The sequence below is a fragment of the Podarcis raffonei genome, chromosome 4, assembly GCF_027172205.1.
Source record: "Podarcis raffonei isolate rPodRaf1 chromosome 4, rPodRaf1.pri, whole genome shotgun sequence".
Lineage (NCBI taxonomy): Eukaryota > Metazoa > Chordata > Lepidosauria > Squamata > Lacertidae > Podarcis > Podarcis raffonei.
In genome coordinates this window covers 56,959,858-56,978,331 of record NC_070605.1, presented here as the reverse complement: position 1 = coordinate 56,978,331, position 18,474 = coordinate 56,959,858, and the positions used below count along the sequence as shown (strand labels likewise).

At 43.4% G+C, this 18,474-nt stretch overlaps 1 protein-coding gene across 2 annotated transcripts in view; it reads left to right on the top strand.

Moving 5' to 3' along the window:
• Positions 1–2,337, top strand: part of PRDM15 (PR/SET domain 15) — a 35,447-nt gene extending 33,110 nt beyond the window's left edge. For both annotated transcript variants that reach the window (XM_053386783.1, XM_053386782.1), the window contains exon 24: positions 1,712–2,337. In XM_053386783.1, coding sequence (XP_053242758.1) covers positions 1,712–2,197 — 486 coding nt within the window. In that variant the 3' untranslated portion in view covers positions 2,198–2,337. The remainder of the gene's footprint in view (positions 1–1,711) is intronic.
• The last annotated feature ends 16,137 nt before the right edge of the window (positions 2,338–18,474 follow it).

The window sequence follows — 18,474 nt, the reverse complement described above, 5'->3', positions numbered from 1 at the left end:
TCCAGGCCCCTCTTCTTTGTTTTGTAGGGTTCCGATACGTCCGGGAATCGGACAGCATTTTGGTGTTCGGGGGGATTTTCGCGAAACCGGAAAAATGCCCGAGAAAACCCGGATGTATGGCAAGGGGGGGTCATTTTGTTTTTTTTTAAAAATCATTTAAAAATCCCCCAAAGCCCTAGAACTTATGGCAACCGTATTGTTTTGCCCTGCAGTCAGCATAGCCTTGCTCATCTCTTGGCCAACTTAGCTTCATGGTGAGATACAAGCAAAGTATTTTGTTCTGAAAAGTAATTTCAATTTCAAAACATACTAGAGATTGCAATGGGAGGGGGATCAGAAATACCATCACCACATGACTGGAAATACCAGAGTCAAAGAAATCCAGATTTTTCTAATCTGTGAGAATTTTGCCCTCAGTTTGGGGAACTCGGCTGAAAGTATTGCCTGAATCTCCAGTACTGGTGATCACCTTTGATGGAAATTAATTTAATAATAATAATAATAGTAAATAATAATAATATATTAGTTATACCCCACCCATCTGGTTGGGTTTCCCCAGCCACTCTGGGCGGCTTCCAACAGGATATTAAAAATTCAATAAAATAATAATAAACGTCAAACATTAAGAACTTCTCTAAACAGGGCTGCCTTCAGATGTCTTCTAAAAGTCAAATAGTTTTTTATTTCCTTGACATCTGATGGGAGGGCGTTCCACAGGGCGGGCGCCACTATGTATGATCTAAATCCATGAAGTTTATCACCGTTTGCTTTCAACTCTGTAATATAACAACAGATATCATATAAAGGGTGGAAGGAAGACCTTCTGCTACAGCCTTCCCCAACTTTGTGCCCTTCATATGTTTTAGACCACAGCACCCATCAGACGCGGCCACTGGCCATGCAGGCTGCGCTGATGAGAGCTGCAGTCCAAAGTATCTGGAGGCCACCAGCTTGGGGGGAAAGCTATTCTACAGTGGTGCCCCGCAAGACGAACGCCTCGCAAAACTAAAAACGAGCAGGACGAAAGGGTTTTTCCATTTTTGCGTCGCTTCGCAAGACGATTTTCCCTATGGGCTTGCTTCGCAAGACGAAAACGTCTTGCGAGTTTGTTCGCTTTTTTCCTAAAGCCGCTTGAAGAGGCGCAGTTGCGACGGACTGTGCTTCGCAAGATGAAAAACATCGCAAGACGAAGAGACTCGCGGAACGAATTAATTTCGTCTTGCGAGGCACCACTGTATTATAGTGGGGTAGGAGAACTGAAAATAATGACAATATATTTCACATCTTGCAACTAATGGCATCAGATACTACATGGGTAGAGGAGTCCAAAAAAACCAGGACAAAATTTTCCACAGCCGTCTAGCTGCTATAGTGGCTCATTTACCAGAAGTAATGTATTTAGCATTAACTCTGGAAGTGTATACTTGATTCTGACCAAACTAAGTGTCCTGGAGCTAGAAAAGGTCTGTTCTCGTGTTGCCAACCTCCAGACCTCCCATGGAGGAGACACACGAAGAAGTCATCAGGTGATGATCACAGAGTCTGGGTTGGTTTATATGATACACTCGCTCCCATCATGCCATCGACAGGCAAAAAAGAGAGGTAGCAAAGTTGACTGTTCCTCACAGCATGCATTTCTAATGCTAACAGTTGCTTTAAAAACGATCGCTACAGATAACTCTGAATTTTTCAATTCTCTCTCTTTTTGCAGGTGGTGGTGACTCTCGGAGACCCAAATGTCACAGCCCCTTCTAGCTCTGTTGGCCTGACCAATATTAGTGTTACCCCCATCACTACACCAGCTGGAACCCAGTTTACAAACTTGCAACCTGTGGCTGTGGGCCACCTGGCCACTCCCGAGCGCCAGTTGCAGCTAGACAATTCCATCCTCACCGTGACGTTCGATACAGTCACTGGTTCCGCCATGTTGCACGGCAACCGCCAAAATGATATCCAAATACAGTCGCAGCCTGAGCCGGCAAACCCCCAGTCAGTCGCCCATTTTATAAACCTGACTACTCTGGTGAACTCCATCGCTCCGTTAGGGAGCCAGATATCGGAACAGCACCCCTTAACCTGGAGGGCGGTGCCTCAGACGGATGCCCTTCAAACGCAGGCTCAGCCCACGCCTCAGCAGCAGGCGGGGCAGCAACAGGTTCAAACAGAACAGCAGCAGCAGCAGATGTACAGCTACTAACTTATACTTGTAAGGAGACACCAAACTGTGAAGGGGCTTGTAGGAGCCCATGGGACACATACACCACAGAATCAATTGCTGGAAACCAAACAGAGGTGTAGGAAAGAGCGCATGCAATGAGGGCATGCTGATGTCTGCCCAACAGAGGCCTTGAGAGTCGCTACCAACGCCAGCCCTACTCAAAATATGGGGTGAAGTCAGCTGCTGGGAATAGCGAGAAGTCTGAGGTCTTGAGGGTTGTGGTACATTTCGCAAGGAGACAGGGAAATAAGAAATAGTAAATACAACAGCAGTATCTTCTAAAAACATACAGCAGGAGCGTTTAAGTCACACTGAGTTAGGTTGCGACTAACTTGACAGCGGGATGTAAGGATGTAATTGAGCAAATAAGAAATGTTTTTCTTTTCCTTAGACCATTCCTGTATTTGGGAAAAATAAGTGGGTGGGGATAGTCCGTGATGTGAAATGTGCCTCATTTCATGAATCATTTCCATGTTGGTGATGGAGAACTCACTTTACCAATAAGACAGCTTGGGTTGTCACCTGGGGGAAAAAATAGCCAGTCTGATGTTAGAGCAACATTTATGGTCTTCTGTTTAGTAAAATTAAAACTTGAATCAAGCTTGTTGTGAACTAAACACTTAATGTGATAATAGAATCATTTACAGAACTGCTTGTTGATTAAATATTACATTTAGCTAATAGATCTGAAAGAGCAGTTCTTCCCATTGAAACTGACTTTGCCAATTAGTCTTCTATCATGTCATAAATATTGGGGAGTCATTGTTCGCTATTACCCTTTGCACTTCGCACTGTATTCCTGGTGGATATTTACAAATTAAGGGGCACTTTTTAAAGTTATCTCGTGTATCTTTTCATTATTTTCTTCGTAATAACTGATACATGATTTTGCTTGGGGGAAATCTGAAATGCACAGCAACAAATTGCCTGGGTGCAAGTCATAATATAATACCGTTTGTAGGTTATGTTGACCACAAGGAGGCAGCCTAGACTAAAGTTAATGAAAATCACTTGCTTTGATAAAGTTAGGTAGTTATAGAGCTGTTGTGTCATCTGTTCAGGCAGAAGAGGGCGTGTTTTGTTTTGCATCCGTATACAATGTATCTGCCATATCATGTGTTTAAATACAAATTCAATCTTCATCTTTTATGGAATGACTTAAAGAGCGTACCATCAGAAAATAAAGGAGGAGGAGCCCAGCAATACACAAAGAAGAGAATGAATAAGCATTTCCTTTGCCTTTGTGAACTACTGTTCTAGCTAAACGATAAAGGAAAAATAAGATTTGACAATCGACTGATGATTTCCTCATAGTTCCATTTGCTCTCAACTGTATGCCATTATTTACAGAAACTTTTCTAACCTTCCAGTACACATTATTGGAACAAGTTGCATGTTAAGGTTGTGTACACATGGGACCTGTGAAAAAGATATTGCAGTTTGGAGTGCCCTTGGGTGCCAGCTAGTGATATTCTTTCCCAGGAGACTTCACTGCATGCCCTTAAGTTTTCCATCCCACGCCTGCCAACAGCATTCTGTGCCCTCTGCACATGCTCAGTCCTCACCGGGCTGTTTTTCAGACCCGCTTTTTATGTTGTACTTTTGGAAATCTTGGGGTTCCCCAAAGCCTGCTGATGCATGGATGGTGCCACTTTGGTCCTGGGTTCAGTCCCCAGCAGATGGGGCTGGGAATTTCCCCTGTCTGAGACCCTGGAGAGATCCCATTCAGTTTAGACATTATCGAGCTAGGAGGATCAATGGTGTGACTCAGTTAAAGGCAGCTGCCTGTCTTCCTGTGCTTTAGTTTGTAGCAGTACTAGGGAACCTGTGGCCTTCCAGATGTTGTACTATAACGCCCATCTGCCCTGACAACAGCAGCAGCATCTGGAGGGGCACTGCTGGTCTACAGGATTTCTAGTCAGTATTGCAGTTCAGATGGTTGGCCAACCCCTTACCCTCCATCTTCATTTCCTCCATTCTTGGCAAAGTTGAAAGCTTCATAGACACAGCATGATACACAGCAGTCTCGTTTTGCTTGGGCATCTGCCACTCTGCCTTCAGAAATTTGGGAGGGCGGGTGTTGCTCATCACAGGCCTCCAGATTTGTTTCATCTGTTGGGATCCTGGCTGACCCCTTATCACCACTGTCTCTCAGGAATATAGGCACAGCATGCCTTCCAGCAGATTGTGCCTTTTCTGTCTTCCCTTGCCTGTTGGCCTGGTGACCATCTCATATTCTTGCTATCTGATTAGGTCATATGCTGTATGGTGTACATTAAATCAGAAGGCTATTGTTTCAAATAGCAACCTACAAATCAACAACCACACGACACAATTGCACCACTTAGTATTTATTTATCACATAGTACCATTAATAAGATCTCAGTAATGGTTACAACAATCCTATATGCTAAACTGGCATCATTTATCGTATACAGATGTGGCTAAGGCCATTTTGGAAATTCATGCCTGATTAGGGATTTGAATTGGGTAACAGATTCTTAACTACCATCTGTACTTGGAACCAAAGCATCATGCAAGCTGTGGCGTAGTGGTTAGAATGTTGGGCTGGGACCTGGGAGACTAGGGTTCAAATCCCTGCTCCGCCATGAAGCTCACTGGATGACCTTGGGGCAGTCACTTGCCTCTCGGCCTTACCTACTTCACAGGGTTCTCATGAGGATATACTGGGGAGGGGAAGAATGAAGTATGCTGTCATGAGCTCCTTGGAAGAAATTTGGGGTATGAATGTAATGAAGAAATAATAAACAAATTCTTAGGAATGGGAAACTAAGGAAAGCAGTGTCTTCTCTCTGTATTAGTACAGACAACATTGCTTATAGCCACTTGATAATGATTTACTCCTAATCACCTGGTGGTATGAACCAGATAATGTGCTTATTCAAATAGTTGCGTGCACACTGTGGAAAGTTACAAACTGGTATATGATCAAGTATTTTAAGAGCTCCAAAGCCACAGGTAATATCTTGATTAGGACAAAATGCCAAGCAAATTATGGTGATTTAGTTAGCTTAGCCCTAGTAAAGGTATTACCTTACTATGACTTTGAGATCCCCCCCCAGTGGACCAGAACAGTTGCCTCCAGTAAGTACTCCCAGTTAGCTAAATACTGCGGACCCCTTGTTTTTTCGAAAGCCAAGCCATGGACCTCCTACTTTTTGAAAATTTTCGTAACTATATGGTAGTTTTTGTTTGTTATGTGAATAGTGCCCTGGACCACCAGTTGAGAACCACTTTTTAAAAGAGTCATCAGAGAGATACAGGGGTCAGCAAACTTTTTCAGCAGGGAGCCGGTCCACTGTCCCACAGACCTTGTGGGGGTCCAGACTATATTTTGAAGGGGGGAAACTGAATGAATTCCTATGCCCCACAAATAACCCAGAGATGCATGTTAAATAAAAGGGCACATTCTACTCATGTAAAAACACGTTGATTTCCAGACCGTCCACAGGCCAGATTTAGAAGGTGATTGGGCTGGATCTGGACCCCGGGCCTTAGTTTGCCTACCCATGAGAGAGAAACTCCTGGGCTGGTATCCAATGAAATAGTTCCAGTAACACAATGGCTGCACAACAGGACTCCCCCCCCCAACCCCCCAATCCTGTGCCCTCCCCAAATCTGCTTTGGAGGGTTGAAGGAGCCCACAGAACAGATTTAAGTGGTGCACAAGGAGTAGGAAAGGAGGTTCTGTTGCACAGCCAGATGTCTTTATGGCAATAGAACTACTTCATTGGATACTGCCCCTCAGGTGCAAGAAACTACTCAAGATGTTTCCCCTGACAGACGCCTTTCTCAGCTTCCATGTACAATCCTGACATAGAGGTTTGTTTTGTTTTAGGAAATGGTTATCAGCAGATAGAAGTCTGTATGAACAAGGAACAATGAGTTAGATATATGCATAACATGACTAATAAAATACTATCTGTTCCAGCTTCTGCAAAAAAACATATAGAAGATAATACCAAGCGGGGCTAAAGTTTCGCTGCCAAACAATGATATCTATGTATTGTTTTCTGTAGTTAGTCGTCTCGATAAGCACAGGTTCGAGATGGGTCACCAGAGAGGTGCAGGTCCTTCCATGACCTCTGGCAACAGACCTCATGATTGCATCAGGAGGTAATGCAGTCACAAATCACTTCACTTTCCACTGTACTCCTTAAGCTTTCTCGTCCCCCCTCAAGGCCTTTTTCTGAGGCACCATAATGCATACTGTGAACTGAACTAACATTCTTTCCTCTCTTTTGATCTGCTTGCTCCTAGGGAGCCCACAAGTCAACATGTCCTTAACGTTACTTCACAAAAGGAACCTTGTAAACTTTTAATTATTGAGTCTCATTATTCCAAACTTTGAGTATCATTGGGATAGTGGCCCACACAATTAGATATTCATACAGCTAAATGTCAGCTTTAATTTGCATTTTAAATTTATTTTTTATTTTAAAATATGCAGCGCTACGACTTATTATCTGCCAAGTCTGTGTATACTTTCATTTCAAGCTCTTCCTCTTTGAATTAGATATGGGGTCACCAAAAACTTATAAGTGCTTAGGACCTCTAAAGGTCTTAATTCGGCCCTGATTCCTGCTGTTGCACTTCCAACAGTTTCAACTTAGAAGATAAACCTATGTCTGGGCTGTACATTGTGTAGAGTGAGCAGCTGCTGCAACTTTTAATATTGGTAAAGAAGACAGTGTTCCGCTTCTGTGTAGCTATTAAAATATATAGGAGTTCTATCCTCTTTTTCATCTAGCTACACTAGTTGAGCTCCCTCCCAGCTTCAAGCTTTTAGAATTTCCACTGGTATTGCCCACACACATCCAAGCATATCTGAACTAAACGTGATGTCATCGTTTTCTTCCATTTTAACAAAATGTCCATACCACTCGATTTAAGAAAGCCTTTAAGTGGCTTACAAATCACCAAAACAAAACATTAAAATTTTACTTCCCATTTGCACAGCAAGTATCACGCCACATGTAGGTATCAAGGCTAACAATGAAAAAAGCCTGCTTGTGATCTCAGAGCCAGCTGCTTATGTGGAACTAATGAAGAAAATAGCTATATGCAGGAGAGCATGAGTCATGCAAGAAACATGCCGCTTTGTTGTTTTATGGCGTATGAAGTCAAGATCTGCTAATTTTAGCCCTAACCCTGCAAGTTTTAAAGAAGGTCCTGTCTGCACGAAGGAGGTGGAATCTCGCCCAATGAGCGATGATGACAAACTTGTGTCCATGTGTACTAATGCAAGTTAAAACTACTTACAGAACCAGAAGAAAGAATGGGAAACTTGCTCCCGGGGGCAAATATATCTTATCTTCACTCCCTCTCCTCCCTCTTCTGCTATTTTCCCATGCTATGCACGCAGATCTCAACATGCTCACATTTTTCCTGCGGGCATAAGCTTACTTTCGTGGTTATTTGAATGAGAAAAACGGGCTTAAAGAGACTGAAAATTTCCAGAAGCAAAACAGAGAAAAGAAAAAAGAAAAAGATGTGTAATGAATGGGTTCCTGGTATGAGAATCTCTGTGTGGTGGAATCTCTTACTCTCTGGCATGTAATAAAGAAATATTTCTGGGCAGCAGATAGGCAGCCAAGAAACCAGCAAATGACTTCCTGAGACATTTCAGCTTACTCAGAAAAGTGCAATCCTATGATTGCTGAGAGTGTTTGTGGGGCCATAGGATAGTGTGGATCTCCCTGCTCTGCCTGCAAATAGCCGGTGTGCCAGAAAGAGATAGAGGGGGGCTTTGGGTCCAGCAGATCCAAATACAGGTACCTCCTTTCCACCTGACATGTTCCCCAGAATTGGGGGGGGGAGGGCAATATTCCAGCTTGGCATTCTTCTTCTTTCTGCCATTGTAACTAAAGGGAGGTGAATGTGTGTAAGCCAAAGGTAAGTCACAGATGCTCTCAGTCCTGCTAGCATTTTTCTGCCCATGCCAGGAAAAGGTGTCAAAGGAGCAGCCATGTTAGCTCAAAACAACAACAAGCTTGTGGCAGCTTAAAAACTTAACAGGCTCTTTGTATAAAGGTAAAGGGACCCCTGACCATTAGGTCCAGTCGTGGCCGACTCTGGGGTTGCGGCGCTCATCTCGCTTTATTGGCCGAGGGAGCCGGTGTACAGCTTCCGGGTCATGTGGCCAGCATGACTAAGCCACTTCTGGCGAACCAGAGCAGCACACGGAAACACTGTTTACCTTCCCGCCGGAGCGGTACCTATTTATCTACTTGTACTTTGATGTGCTTTCAAACTGCTAGGTGGGCAGGAGCAGGGACTGAGCAACGGGAGCTCACCCTGTCGCAGGGATTCAAACTCCCAACCTTCTGATTGGCAAGTCCTAGGCTCTGTGGTTTAACCCACAACGCCACCCGTGTAACAGGCTCTTTGTATACTTTTCACTAATAAGTACAGTATGTTTACTTTATTTGGTTATTTATTTATGACCAAATAATATCACAAGGAGCAAAGAAATAACAATGTTGGTGTCTTCTTTTTTTGTCATTCTCACTGGCTGTACAAACATTTAGGGCCACCTGATTCATGCAATACAATTCTGTAGTTGTATACCAGGATTGGCATCAGTGCGTGGCATTATTGGGGAGCTGCTAGGGTCTTGCTGCCCTGGCAGGGCCCACTGTTGACGGCTAGCACTCCAAGCAGCACCAGACAACTTGGCCCAACAAATTTTTACATTTCCCACAATGTCCCCAACCTGGTGTCATTCTGGAGCATTGTGGGAAATTCAGCAGGGTTACTGGACCCAGCTGCCCAGTGCCACTTGGAACAGTGCCAGGTAAGCCCACCAGGGCCAACTGATATGGGAGAGACCTGGCCTTGTTGTAAATGTTGCCTGCATGTGCCCATATGAACAGCTGTACAGTGGTGCCTCTGGTTACAAACGCTTCTGGTTACAAATGCTTCAGATTACGAGCTCCGCTAACCTGGAAGTAGCTGCTCCTGGTTGCGAACTTTGCCTCAGGTTGAGAATGGAAGTCGCGTGGTGGCGGCAGCGGGAAGCCCCATTAGCGAAAGTGCGCCTCAGAATAAGAATGGTTTCAGCTTAAGAATGGACCTCCAGAACGAATTAAGTTCACACTGTAATGTGTGAAACAAGAAATCAGCATGATGGACTGTCACAGCAACTCTTTTTTAGACACTGCAATTACAGGAATTGCTGCTATCCATATGGTAATCACCTGGTTCATACATTATATATCTCCATACCAGTGTGTACATACCCAGGGAACACTTAAATAGTTTAGGAGATGAAAAAATCTATTGTGTAAATACATTGTCAGTGTAGCTGGGTTCTGCTTCAATTGCTAGTGATAAACGTTCCTAGATAAGACAAGTTAATAAATGGAATAATACACCTTGTCTACTAAGCTTCTCGGTGTGTGGAAAAAACCCATTATTTCTTGCTATTTGAGCCCTTCTTTGGAAATGTACTAGAGCCATCTTTCCCACTGCTACTTCTTCTGGTGATTGGTTATGAAAACACTCCTAATACCCCTAACAGGTTGTGATTTGAGCACACGTAGTCTGCTTCCCCTTTGATAATACTGCTATTCTAATATTTCAGGGTCCATACCAGTCCTGTAGCCTGGCTTACATACTAGAAAGTACCTGTGTCTTTCTTCTTGTGCAGATCAGGGGAAAGTAATGTGCATGAAATTAGAAGAATTAATGCCATTTTAATATTTATGCATGTATTATGTGTATACACATCAGTTTATAAAAGGGAGTGTTGTTATATTCAGGTTCTGCTTGTGGGATCCCTACAGGCATCTGGTTTGCCACAGTGAGAACAGGACACTGGACTAAATGGGCCATTGGTCTGATCCTGAAGAGCTCTTCTTATGAGTAGCAGTAAATAGATCCATACCTTAAAGGATTTACAATTCAGAAGCTTTTTCTGGGATAGGCTTCAATAAACTTGACTCTCCTGTACTAGTTGAAACTTCACATAGCCGCTGTTGGTCATTTTTTCTCTTCACATGATCATCCATGAAAACATGACAACATGGATGCAGCCTGCAATGATCTCCATGCTTGAGGCGACCCCATAATGTATCTCAGTGGTCTCATAAATCATTGCAGACTGTGCCCACATATGGCTAATTCTCGCAGGGCTGTATCCAATGTCAGTCGCATTCTGTGTAGATCCACTGAAATCAATGGGCATTATTAACTTAGGTACATTAATTTCAGTGAAGTAGAACTTAGGTTTTTTAATAATAATAATAATAATAAATATTTTCTCGGTTTACAAAAGTACATGCCTTGTCTCTTTTTTCAAGTTGTAAAGTCTTTTCTACAGATCAGTCACATTTGTTATGAGACATTAGTGTTGAGTACAGTATAAGGTCAGGAAGAAGAGGGGGTGGAGGGGAGGGGTGGTAGTGAAATTTATATTTTTTTACAGTGTACGTGTGGGGCTTTGTGTCAGCATCAACTAGATAGGTTCTCGTTCTATTTACTTGTTATAGTCCCTTGGTGGTGAGAGAGGTTCGGGGCCCAGGTTGTGGTTGGTTGTCTGTGGTTGGCTGCAATGGGGTTTGTTTGTATTTGTGAGGGGGTGGAGGGCTTGTTGGGTCAAGTAAGCCAGATTGATTCATATGCTGTTGGTGGGGTCTTGTTGTTGTCTTGTTGGGCTGTATATTTGATAAAGGGAGTCCATACTGGGAGAGTAGAACTTAGTTCAGCACAACCCATATTTCTCCATATCCTTATATCCCTAGGATATTTTGCAAGGAGAAAGACGTTTCCCAAATTACCATGTCAACTGAGCCCCCAAATTAAGGCTCCAATTCTACACACCTACTTAAGATTAAGTCCAATTGATCTCAGTTGGGTTTACTTCTGAGTAGACATGTATATAGACTTGCACTGCAGACCCTAGAGATGCTTACCTAATATTACCGGTACTTTGCAACAGATGTGCATAGGTTGTGCTGTAAAGGGAAACCTGGAGATGACTATCTCTAGGAAGGTTTCTGACCCAAATATGTAGATAGAAATCAGGCATTTCAACATGTGAAAGATAAACTGGAATACAGCTGTTTCCTGAAGCACTTTAAGCAAGCCCAGTTGGTGATTCTTTCTCTCCCACACCCCATCCCACAGGCCCCTTTAGCAGCCTGCCACAAAACCAGTCAATGGGTATCTAAATCTCTATTACTCTGGTGGACAGGCAACACTGCACTGGAGGAAACGACCTATGCTAAGAAGGTGACTGGATCTTTCTCATGTCATCATGCAGGATACAACACAGTTTTCCAAATCTGTGTTGCAATGCAATCCTAAGCATCTTTACCTAGAAACAATTCCATTAAGTTCAACAGGGCTTATTCCCAAGTAAATGTCCACAGGGAGTCGCAGCCTTAGGATTTTTCCACGTAAGTCATTTGAAAATTGCATTATTGTTTGCTTGCAGATCTTTGCCCATTGCTCCTGCTGACTGCATTATATTTGGACAGGAGTAAGGCCGCTCCTGCTTAGGTGCATTCTTCTTTCACCCTAGCCGAATCAGCTAGTGCTGAAGAGTCCCCATTCCTCAACTGCCTGGGCTGAAGCTCTATTGTGTGGCACAATGATTAGCATAACAATGATGTATGGAGGGTGATCTGTTGATGCAGGAAGCATCTGTCCCCAGGAAACACAAGAAGTACATGAAGGATGTCTGTCTGTTTAAAACTCAGGTCCCTGAGCATTTTAAACTGCAATAGAGTTACAGTTTTTGCACATATGTACCACAAGGCACAAAAGGGACTAAGACAGGACAGGGAGAAACAAAGTTTTATTTTACCTGGATCAAAGACTGATTTTGGACCAGCTCTGGACTTTGGAGGGTTCTTGGGCATCACATCCTCACTGAGGATGGGAGCCCTCTCTGAATAGGGCTCCCTTCTCCTCACTTCTAACACAATGAGCCCAATCCAAATAGCTCCCCCCCAAGGGAGGAGTGCAAGGCCAGATGAAGTAGATGTTCATGTTCCACCTTCTCCTTGCTTGCATGCTTGGAGAAGACAGGTGAACAGGCAGTGACAGAATGGGGGACAGCAGGGCCAGAATGCTCCAGGGGTGAGCCAGGGGCCCTCTACCTTTGTAGGCGCCCCACAATGCTGACCAGGGCAAGGTATGGTAGGGGACATTATTCTGTTGTCATGCTGAGCTAAGATTCAACTTCCAAGTAAGACTCCACGCAATGGCTTTCCTAATGCACAGGAACAGCTTGGAGTGGCCCTGATGCTAACCCCTGATGCTAGTAGCACTGGCCTAAAAGACTCTCTTAATTGTCACTTGTTAAAGAGCCCTTGGATTTTGCAGTACTCCTGTTTCTCACCAAGTGTGTAGTAAAACTATAACTCCTTTATATATAAAAAATTATGTGGGTGGGCGGGTTCAATAAATCAGTTATAAATTCATCTTTGTACTCATATATACACGCATGGGCAATCTTTGAATGGAAGCAGGTACTAGAAGCACAAAGAACTGTGATATAATAATAATAATAATAATAATAATAATAATAATAATAATAATAATTTCTACCCCAACCACCTGGCTGGGTTTCCCCAGCCACTCTGGACAGCTTCCGACAGAAGGTTAAAAATACATTAAAACATCAGTCATTAAAACTTCCCTAAACTTCCCTGTGAGAGAAGAGATTCTACCAGATTCTGCCTGCCTTGCCTGCCTGGAACCCCCCAAGCAATCAATGTTATCAAAATTAAAGAGCATGATCAGTTTGGAAATGGGATTTTTTCAGTTCAGCAAGGAGGACAGAGTCCCTTGCCTCCATGAAGAATCCTGCAGTCATGGCTAATATTCTTGCTGTAGTTCAGTTGCATTTGTGGGTTTTTTCCCAGTTTTATGTTATTGGGGGAGGGAAAGATAATGAAGCTCAAAGTAGCTGGACTTCTACTCCTTTTGACAACAAAGAAATCAGGTCTATGTTCCTAATGTTCCAATGAAGCTCAACTGTTTGCTGTCTTAACCTACCAATGTAGATAAAGAGGATTATTTGAATCTTTCATCTTTGAAAAACCCAAAGCCCCTTATAAGCAAATACAGCAAATATTTAACACTTAGGAGTAATTTTAGGCATGCAAAGGGTTCCTTTGATCTCCAAAGACCTTTTTAGCTGTTTAAAGTCATTCAGATGCGAGGGCATTTTTAGGATCTTTGAGCATATGCATAAAACATCACAGGAATGTAGCCAAAGGGGAGAGCTGCCAAAAAGGTGGAAACTGAGTGGCACTTCACAGTATTTTCTCTACACAGGTGTACATTGTTGCATGAACAAACTGATGCACACTAATGTGTGTGAAGATTGTGCAAGTTGTATGCTCATTTGAAAGTTGTGACAGGCAGAGGATGTTCACCCAGCAAAACAGACCCTTGCATGATCGTCACATATGATCCCCTACATATTTTATTTCATTTTACTGTATTGCTTTGTTTTTATAGGGGTGTTTGTGGGGAAAACACCCCTGTTTTTACAGGGGTGTTTGTGGGGAAAACATCGCATGTAAAGTAGACTTCTGCCCCCAAATCTTGGCTTAACAATGCAAAGACACTTCATGGGTTTATGCATGAAACTACAGAAAACAAGCAGTGGCATTTTCCATGGCCAATACAGAAGAAATGGGATGTCACCTTTTAAAGTTTCCTGCGTGCATAGACAGCTGCTGACGTAGGTTGCAGCATGGTATGTACTCAATTTATGTGCCTAGCGAAGATGAAAGGCATGAATCCAGTCTGGTTCTGTGTGTGGAGGAGGTTAGTTCAAACCTAACATTTAGAAACTATTATTGTTATAATTGTTAATTGAGCTGCATAGTGAAGTAAGAAAATAATCCCCCAGTCAAATTTTAAATAGTGCTCCTGTTCTGTTTCGAGTGAGGCTGGAGGAAATATTCAAAAACGTCTATTCTATTCAATTAGGAGGTTTGCACACAGGACAATATTGACTTGACAATTAACACAACCAGAGCTTAGTTTTTCAAAGCAGCCTTTGCCAACTTTGCCCAGATGTTTTGGACTACGGCTGCCATCTGCCAGGCTTCCCTACTGTTAATCAGTGGTGAGTACAAGGAACTTTACAGCTTTTTGCTCTCTTTTTTTTACAGTGGCTGCATGTCCGCCATAGATTTAAAGACAATGGCTTCCCCCAAGGCATCCTGGAAACTGTAGTTTGTCAAGTGGTTAGTGATTTGGTCTAGATGACCCTTAGGGTCCCTTGCAACAGTACAATTCTGTGATCTTATTATTCCATAATGGTAGCGGTTTGCAAAATGATTTGCTTATTTTAATGTATTTCTAGATATAATTGGGCATTTGATACAGTATCCTCCAAAGAACGGGAACTTGGACTCTTATCTAATCAAAGAGAAACGTGTAATTGCGACATTAATCTCTGAAACTACTACATACTCCTCAGGATTTTAGAGAAATGGTCTAGCCATCTGAACTGGTATTACCATGTGAAAGGGGAAAGTTTGTAGGGGGATGTACAGTGGTACCTTGGGTTACATACGCTTCAGGTTACATACGCTTCAGGTTACATACGCTTCAGGTTACAGACTCCGCTAACCCAGAAATAGTACCTCGGGTTAAGAACTTTGCTTCAGGATGAGAACAGAAATTGAGCTCCGGAGGCAGTGGGAGGCCCCATTAGCTAAAGTGGTGCTTCAGGTTAAGAACAATTTCAGGTTAAGAACAGACCTCCAGAACGAATTAAGTTCTTAACCTGAGGTACCACTGTATTAAGGAGCTTTACTGACAAGAACACTTCTGGGAGAATATCTGCCCCCCCCATACACTGTCCTCTTGTGATATTTTGATCAATAGGGCAAGGTTATGATTTGAATCTTCCCACCACTTCCAATTAAGATTATTATTTCCACCAACCCCTTTCTTTCAAGTAATGTACCTGTGGTTTTAACAGCTTCATAACAGGGAGAAATGTGCTACGGCACTAAGGAGAGCTGCATATCAGTTTCTCCCTGTCACACGGACTGTTAGAAGGCACAGGAGCACTGAAGTGGCAACCCTCCAGCCACCAAACCCTATGACACTTGGATCTCAGAGAAGCCTGGTTCAAATGTGGCAGCTGAAGGACTTAATCTTGTCCAAGGCCACTCACTATCTTTCAGTCTTTGTTCCTTATCTGTTAAATGGAATTAGAATCTTGTAATAGAAAGGATTGACAAGATAAGGAAATGAGCACACTTTGCACATGAAAGCTGCCATCAGTTAAGGAGCAGCCTTGTACTCAGCCTTGCTCAGCTTCCCCTGGACTCTCGGGTTGGCAATGGGGGACCCTGCCTGCTCCCCACAAGACTTTGGTAAGTGGGAGGCATGGTTCCTCCTCCGGGGAGTTGCTCTCTGGATTAGGGCTAGGCCTGACACCACCCCCACTTGGGGAGAGAACAGGAAATAGTTGAATATTTCACAAAATATGTTTTAATATCCTACATGTGCAGAAGGTCTTTGCCACTACAGCCAACAATGACTTGTTCAACATATTTGTACAGTGGTACCTCGGGTTACATACGCTTCAGGTTACATACACTTCAGGTTACAGACTCTGCTAACTCAGAAATAGTACCTCAGGTTAAGAACTTTGCTTCAGGGTGAGAACAGAAATCATGCTCAGGCGGCGCGGCGGCAGCAGGAGGCCCCATTAGCTAAAGTGGTGCTTCAGGTTAAGAACAGTTTCAGGTTAAGAACGGACCTCTGGAACGAATTAAGTACTCAACCTGAGGTACCACTGTATTGGGCTCTGTAGAGACAGCCCCTGTGACTCTCCCAATTTATTACTTTCAACATGCACAACTCCAGCTTCCCTAACAAAGATGATACAAGAAGTTCTGCAAACATAACTCAGTTATTGTAACTTATTATATAAAGGGGAAGGGCCACAGTTCAGTGATAGAACATCTACTTCACATGTAAAATGGTCCCATAGTCAGTCCTCAGTAGGGCTGGAAATGTCCGCTGTCTGAAACCCTGGAAAACTACTGCCAATCAGTGTAGACAATACTGAGCTAGCTGGACCAATAGTTTGACTTGGTATAATCCAGCTTCCTGGTTCGAATCCCCGCGGCGGGGTGCGCTCCCGTTGCTCGGTCCCAGCGCCTGCCAACCTAGCAGTTCGAAAGCACCCCCGGGTGCAAGTACAGTGTACAGTGTAGATAAATAGGGACCGCTTACTAGCGGGAAGGTAAACGGCGTTTCCGTGTGCGGCTCTGGCTCGCCAGAGCAGCGATGTCACGCTGGCCACGTGACCCGGAAGTGTCTCCGGACAGCGCTGGCCCCCGGCCTCTTGAGTGAGATGGGCGCACAACCCTAGAGTCTGTCAAGACTGGCCCGTACGGGCAGGGGTACCTTTACCTTTACCTAATCCAGCTTCCTAAGGTTTTGCATCTTTCTATTTATTATAGACCATTTTGTGTGCATTCAATTGGTACGTGACTGCTGACAGAAGGGGAAGGGGGCGGAGCAGCACGATGTATGGGTGCTCCGTGGATGCGCATGATGACCCAGAATGCAACCCTCATGTAAACAAGGAGTTGCCTGTGTTTGTAAAATCAGTGTCCCCCAAGGCAGCTTTGAAAGTAAATAAAATTAAAACAGACTGCGGGTGGCGCTGTGGTCTAAACCACTGAGCCTAGGGCTTGCCAATCGGAAGGTCGGTGGTTTGAATCCCCGCGACGGGGTGAGCTCCTGTTGCTCTGTCCCTGCTCCTGCCCACCTAGCAGTTCAAAAGCATGTCAAAGTGCAAGTAGATAAATAGGTACCGCTCCAGCAGGAAGGTAAATGGAGTTTCCGTGCGCTGCTCTGGTTTCGCCAGAAGCGGTTTAGTCATGCTGGCCACATGATCCGGAAAAACTGTCTGCGGACAAACGTCGGCTCTCTCGGCCAGTAAAGCGAGATGAGCGCCGCAACCCCAGAGTCGTTTGTGACTGGACTTAACTATCAGGGGTCCTTTACCTTTACCTTTTTAAAATTAAAACAGATGAATAAAAATATAGAGCATTCAAATAAACCAGAGAAAAATGCAGATATAAGGATGTACTTATTACACTTTCAGATGCCACACACAAATGATACAAAACGGTGAAAATTTGGGGGTCTCGGCCATCTGCTGCAAAATGCCCTTTAGAGAGACACTGACTTTTATCTCCACTGACCCTGACCAGTCACTATAGATAAACACAGGGCTTCCAAGGATCAGACAACAGATTACTGAACAGCTGTAAAGTGGTGGGCAGTTTACAGACACCCTAACCTTCGAATAGATGACCCAACTGGATCAAAGTGTATCTTCCACTATGCTACTCAAAAGTACATTTCTGTGTGGTGCGCTTTTCCAAATCTCATTAATCAAATCCAGATTTAAGAAGAACAGCTATTTTCTAGTGTTTGTCATATTCCTTAAATGTCATTCCAGTTATTGCACCATTTCCAGATGAGAAGACCTTGGGCAACACTTTCACATATAGTTGGGCTTGTCTACATGAAAAGGCAAAGATATACCCTTTTCTCTCCTTATAGACAAGCCTTGCAACAGAATACATGTGTCGCAAGGACTTCTTAATTTTAACCATTAATATCATAATGAGAGAGCTTAACATTTTTAAATAGAGGCTCAGGAGTCGTCTTGGCTGTGCATATACAAGTCACCCTTTTGTAGAGAATGTGAAAATGACACCTATGGGAGTTGTTTTGTTAGGGTACCAATTTCATTTTTTGTGCGTTAACTTATAATTAACTTTTATGGACAATCAGGTTTTGGGGACGGTTTGGATTTGCTTCACTTCTTAGGCTAGCATATAACTTTGATTTCTCCCCCCCTCCCCCCCTTACTATCTGTAGCACTTTGCTCAACCTTCCTATGCATGTTTTTTCAAGTTCCAGCTTCTGTTCTGATTTTTATTAGGTAAACAGTATATTCTCAACTTGGTCAACAGGCTAGACTAGTTCAGAAAAAAAGTATTAAATGGAGGGGCAAGAAAGGGAGCAAAAGGCAGGGAAAGTGATACCTCTCTTACACATTTGTTGTCAATGTATTTTGACCATGGAAAGCGTTCCTTAGGAACTCTCTATGGTGTCCTTCCTCTGTAATTTCAGTAGCTTCACCTGTGGGTTAACCTGGCTGTTCAGTTTTGCTGTGAAACAGTCCTCTGTTTTAAATTTACCTTTTCTGTTACTGCAGAAAATCT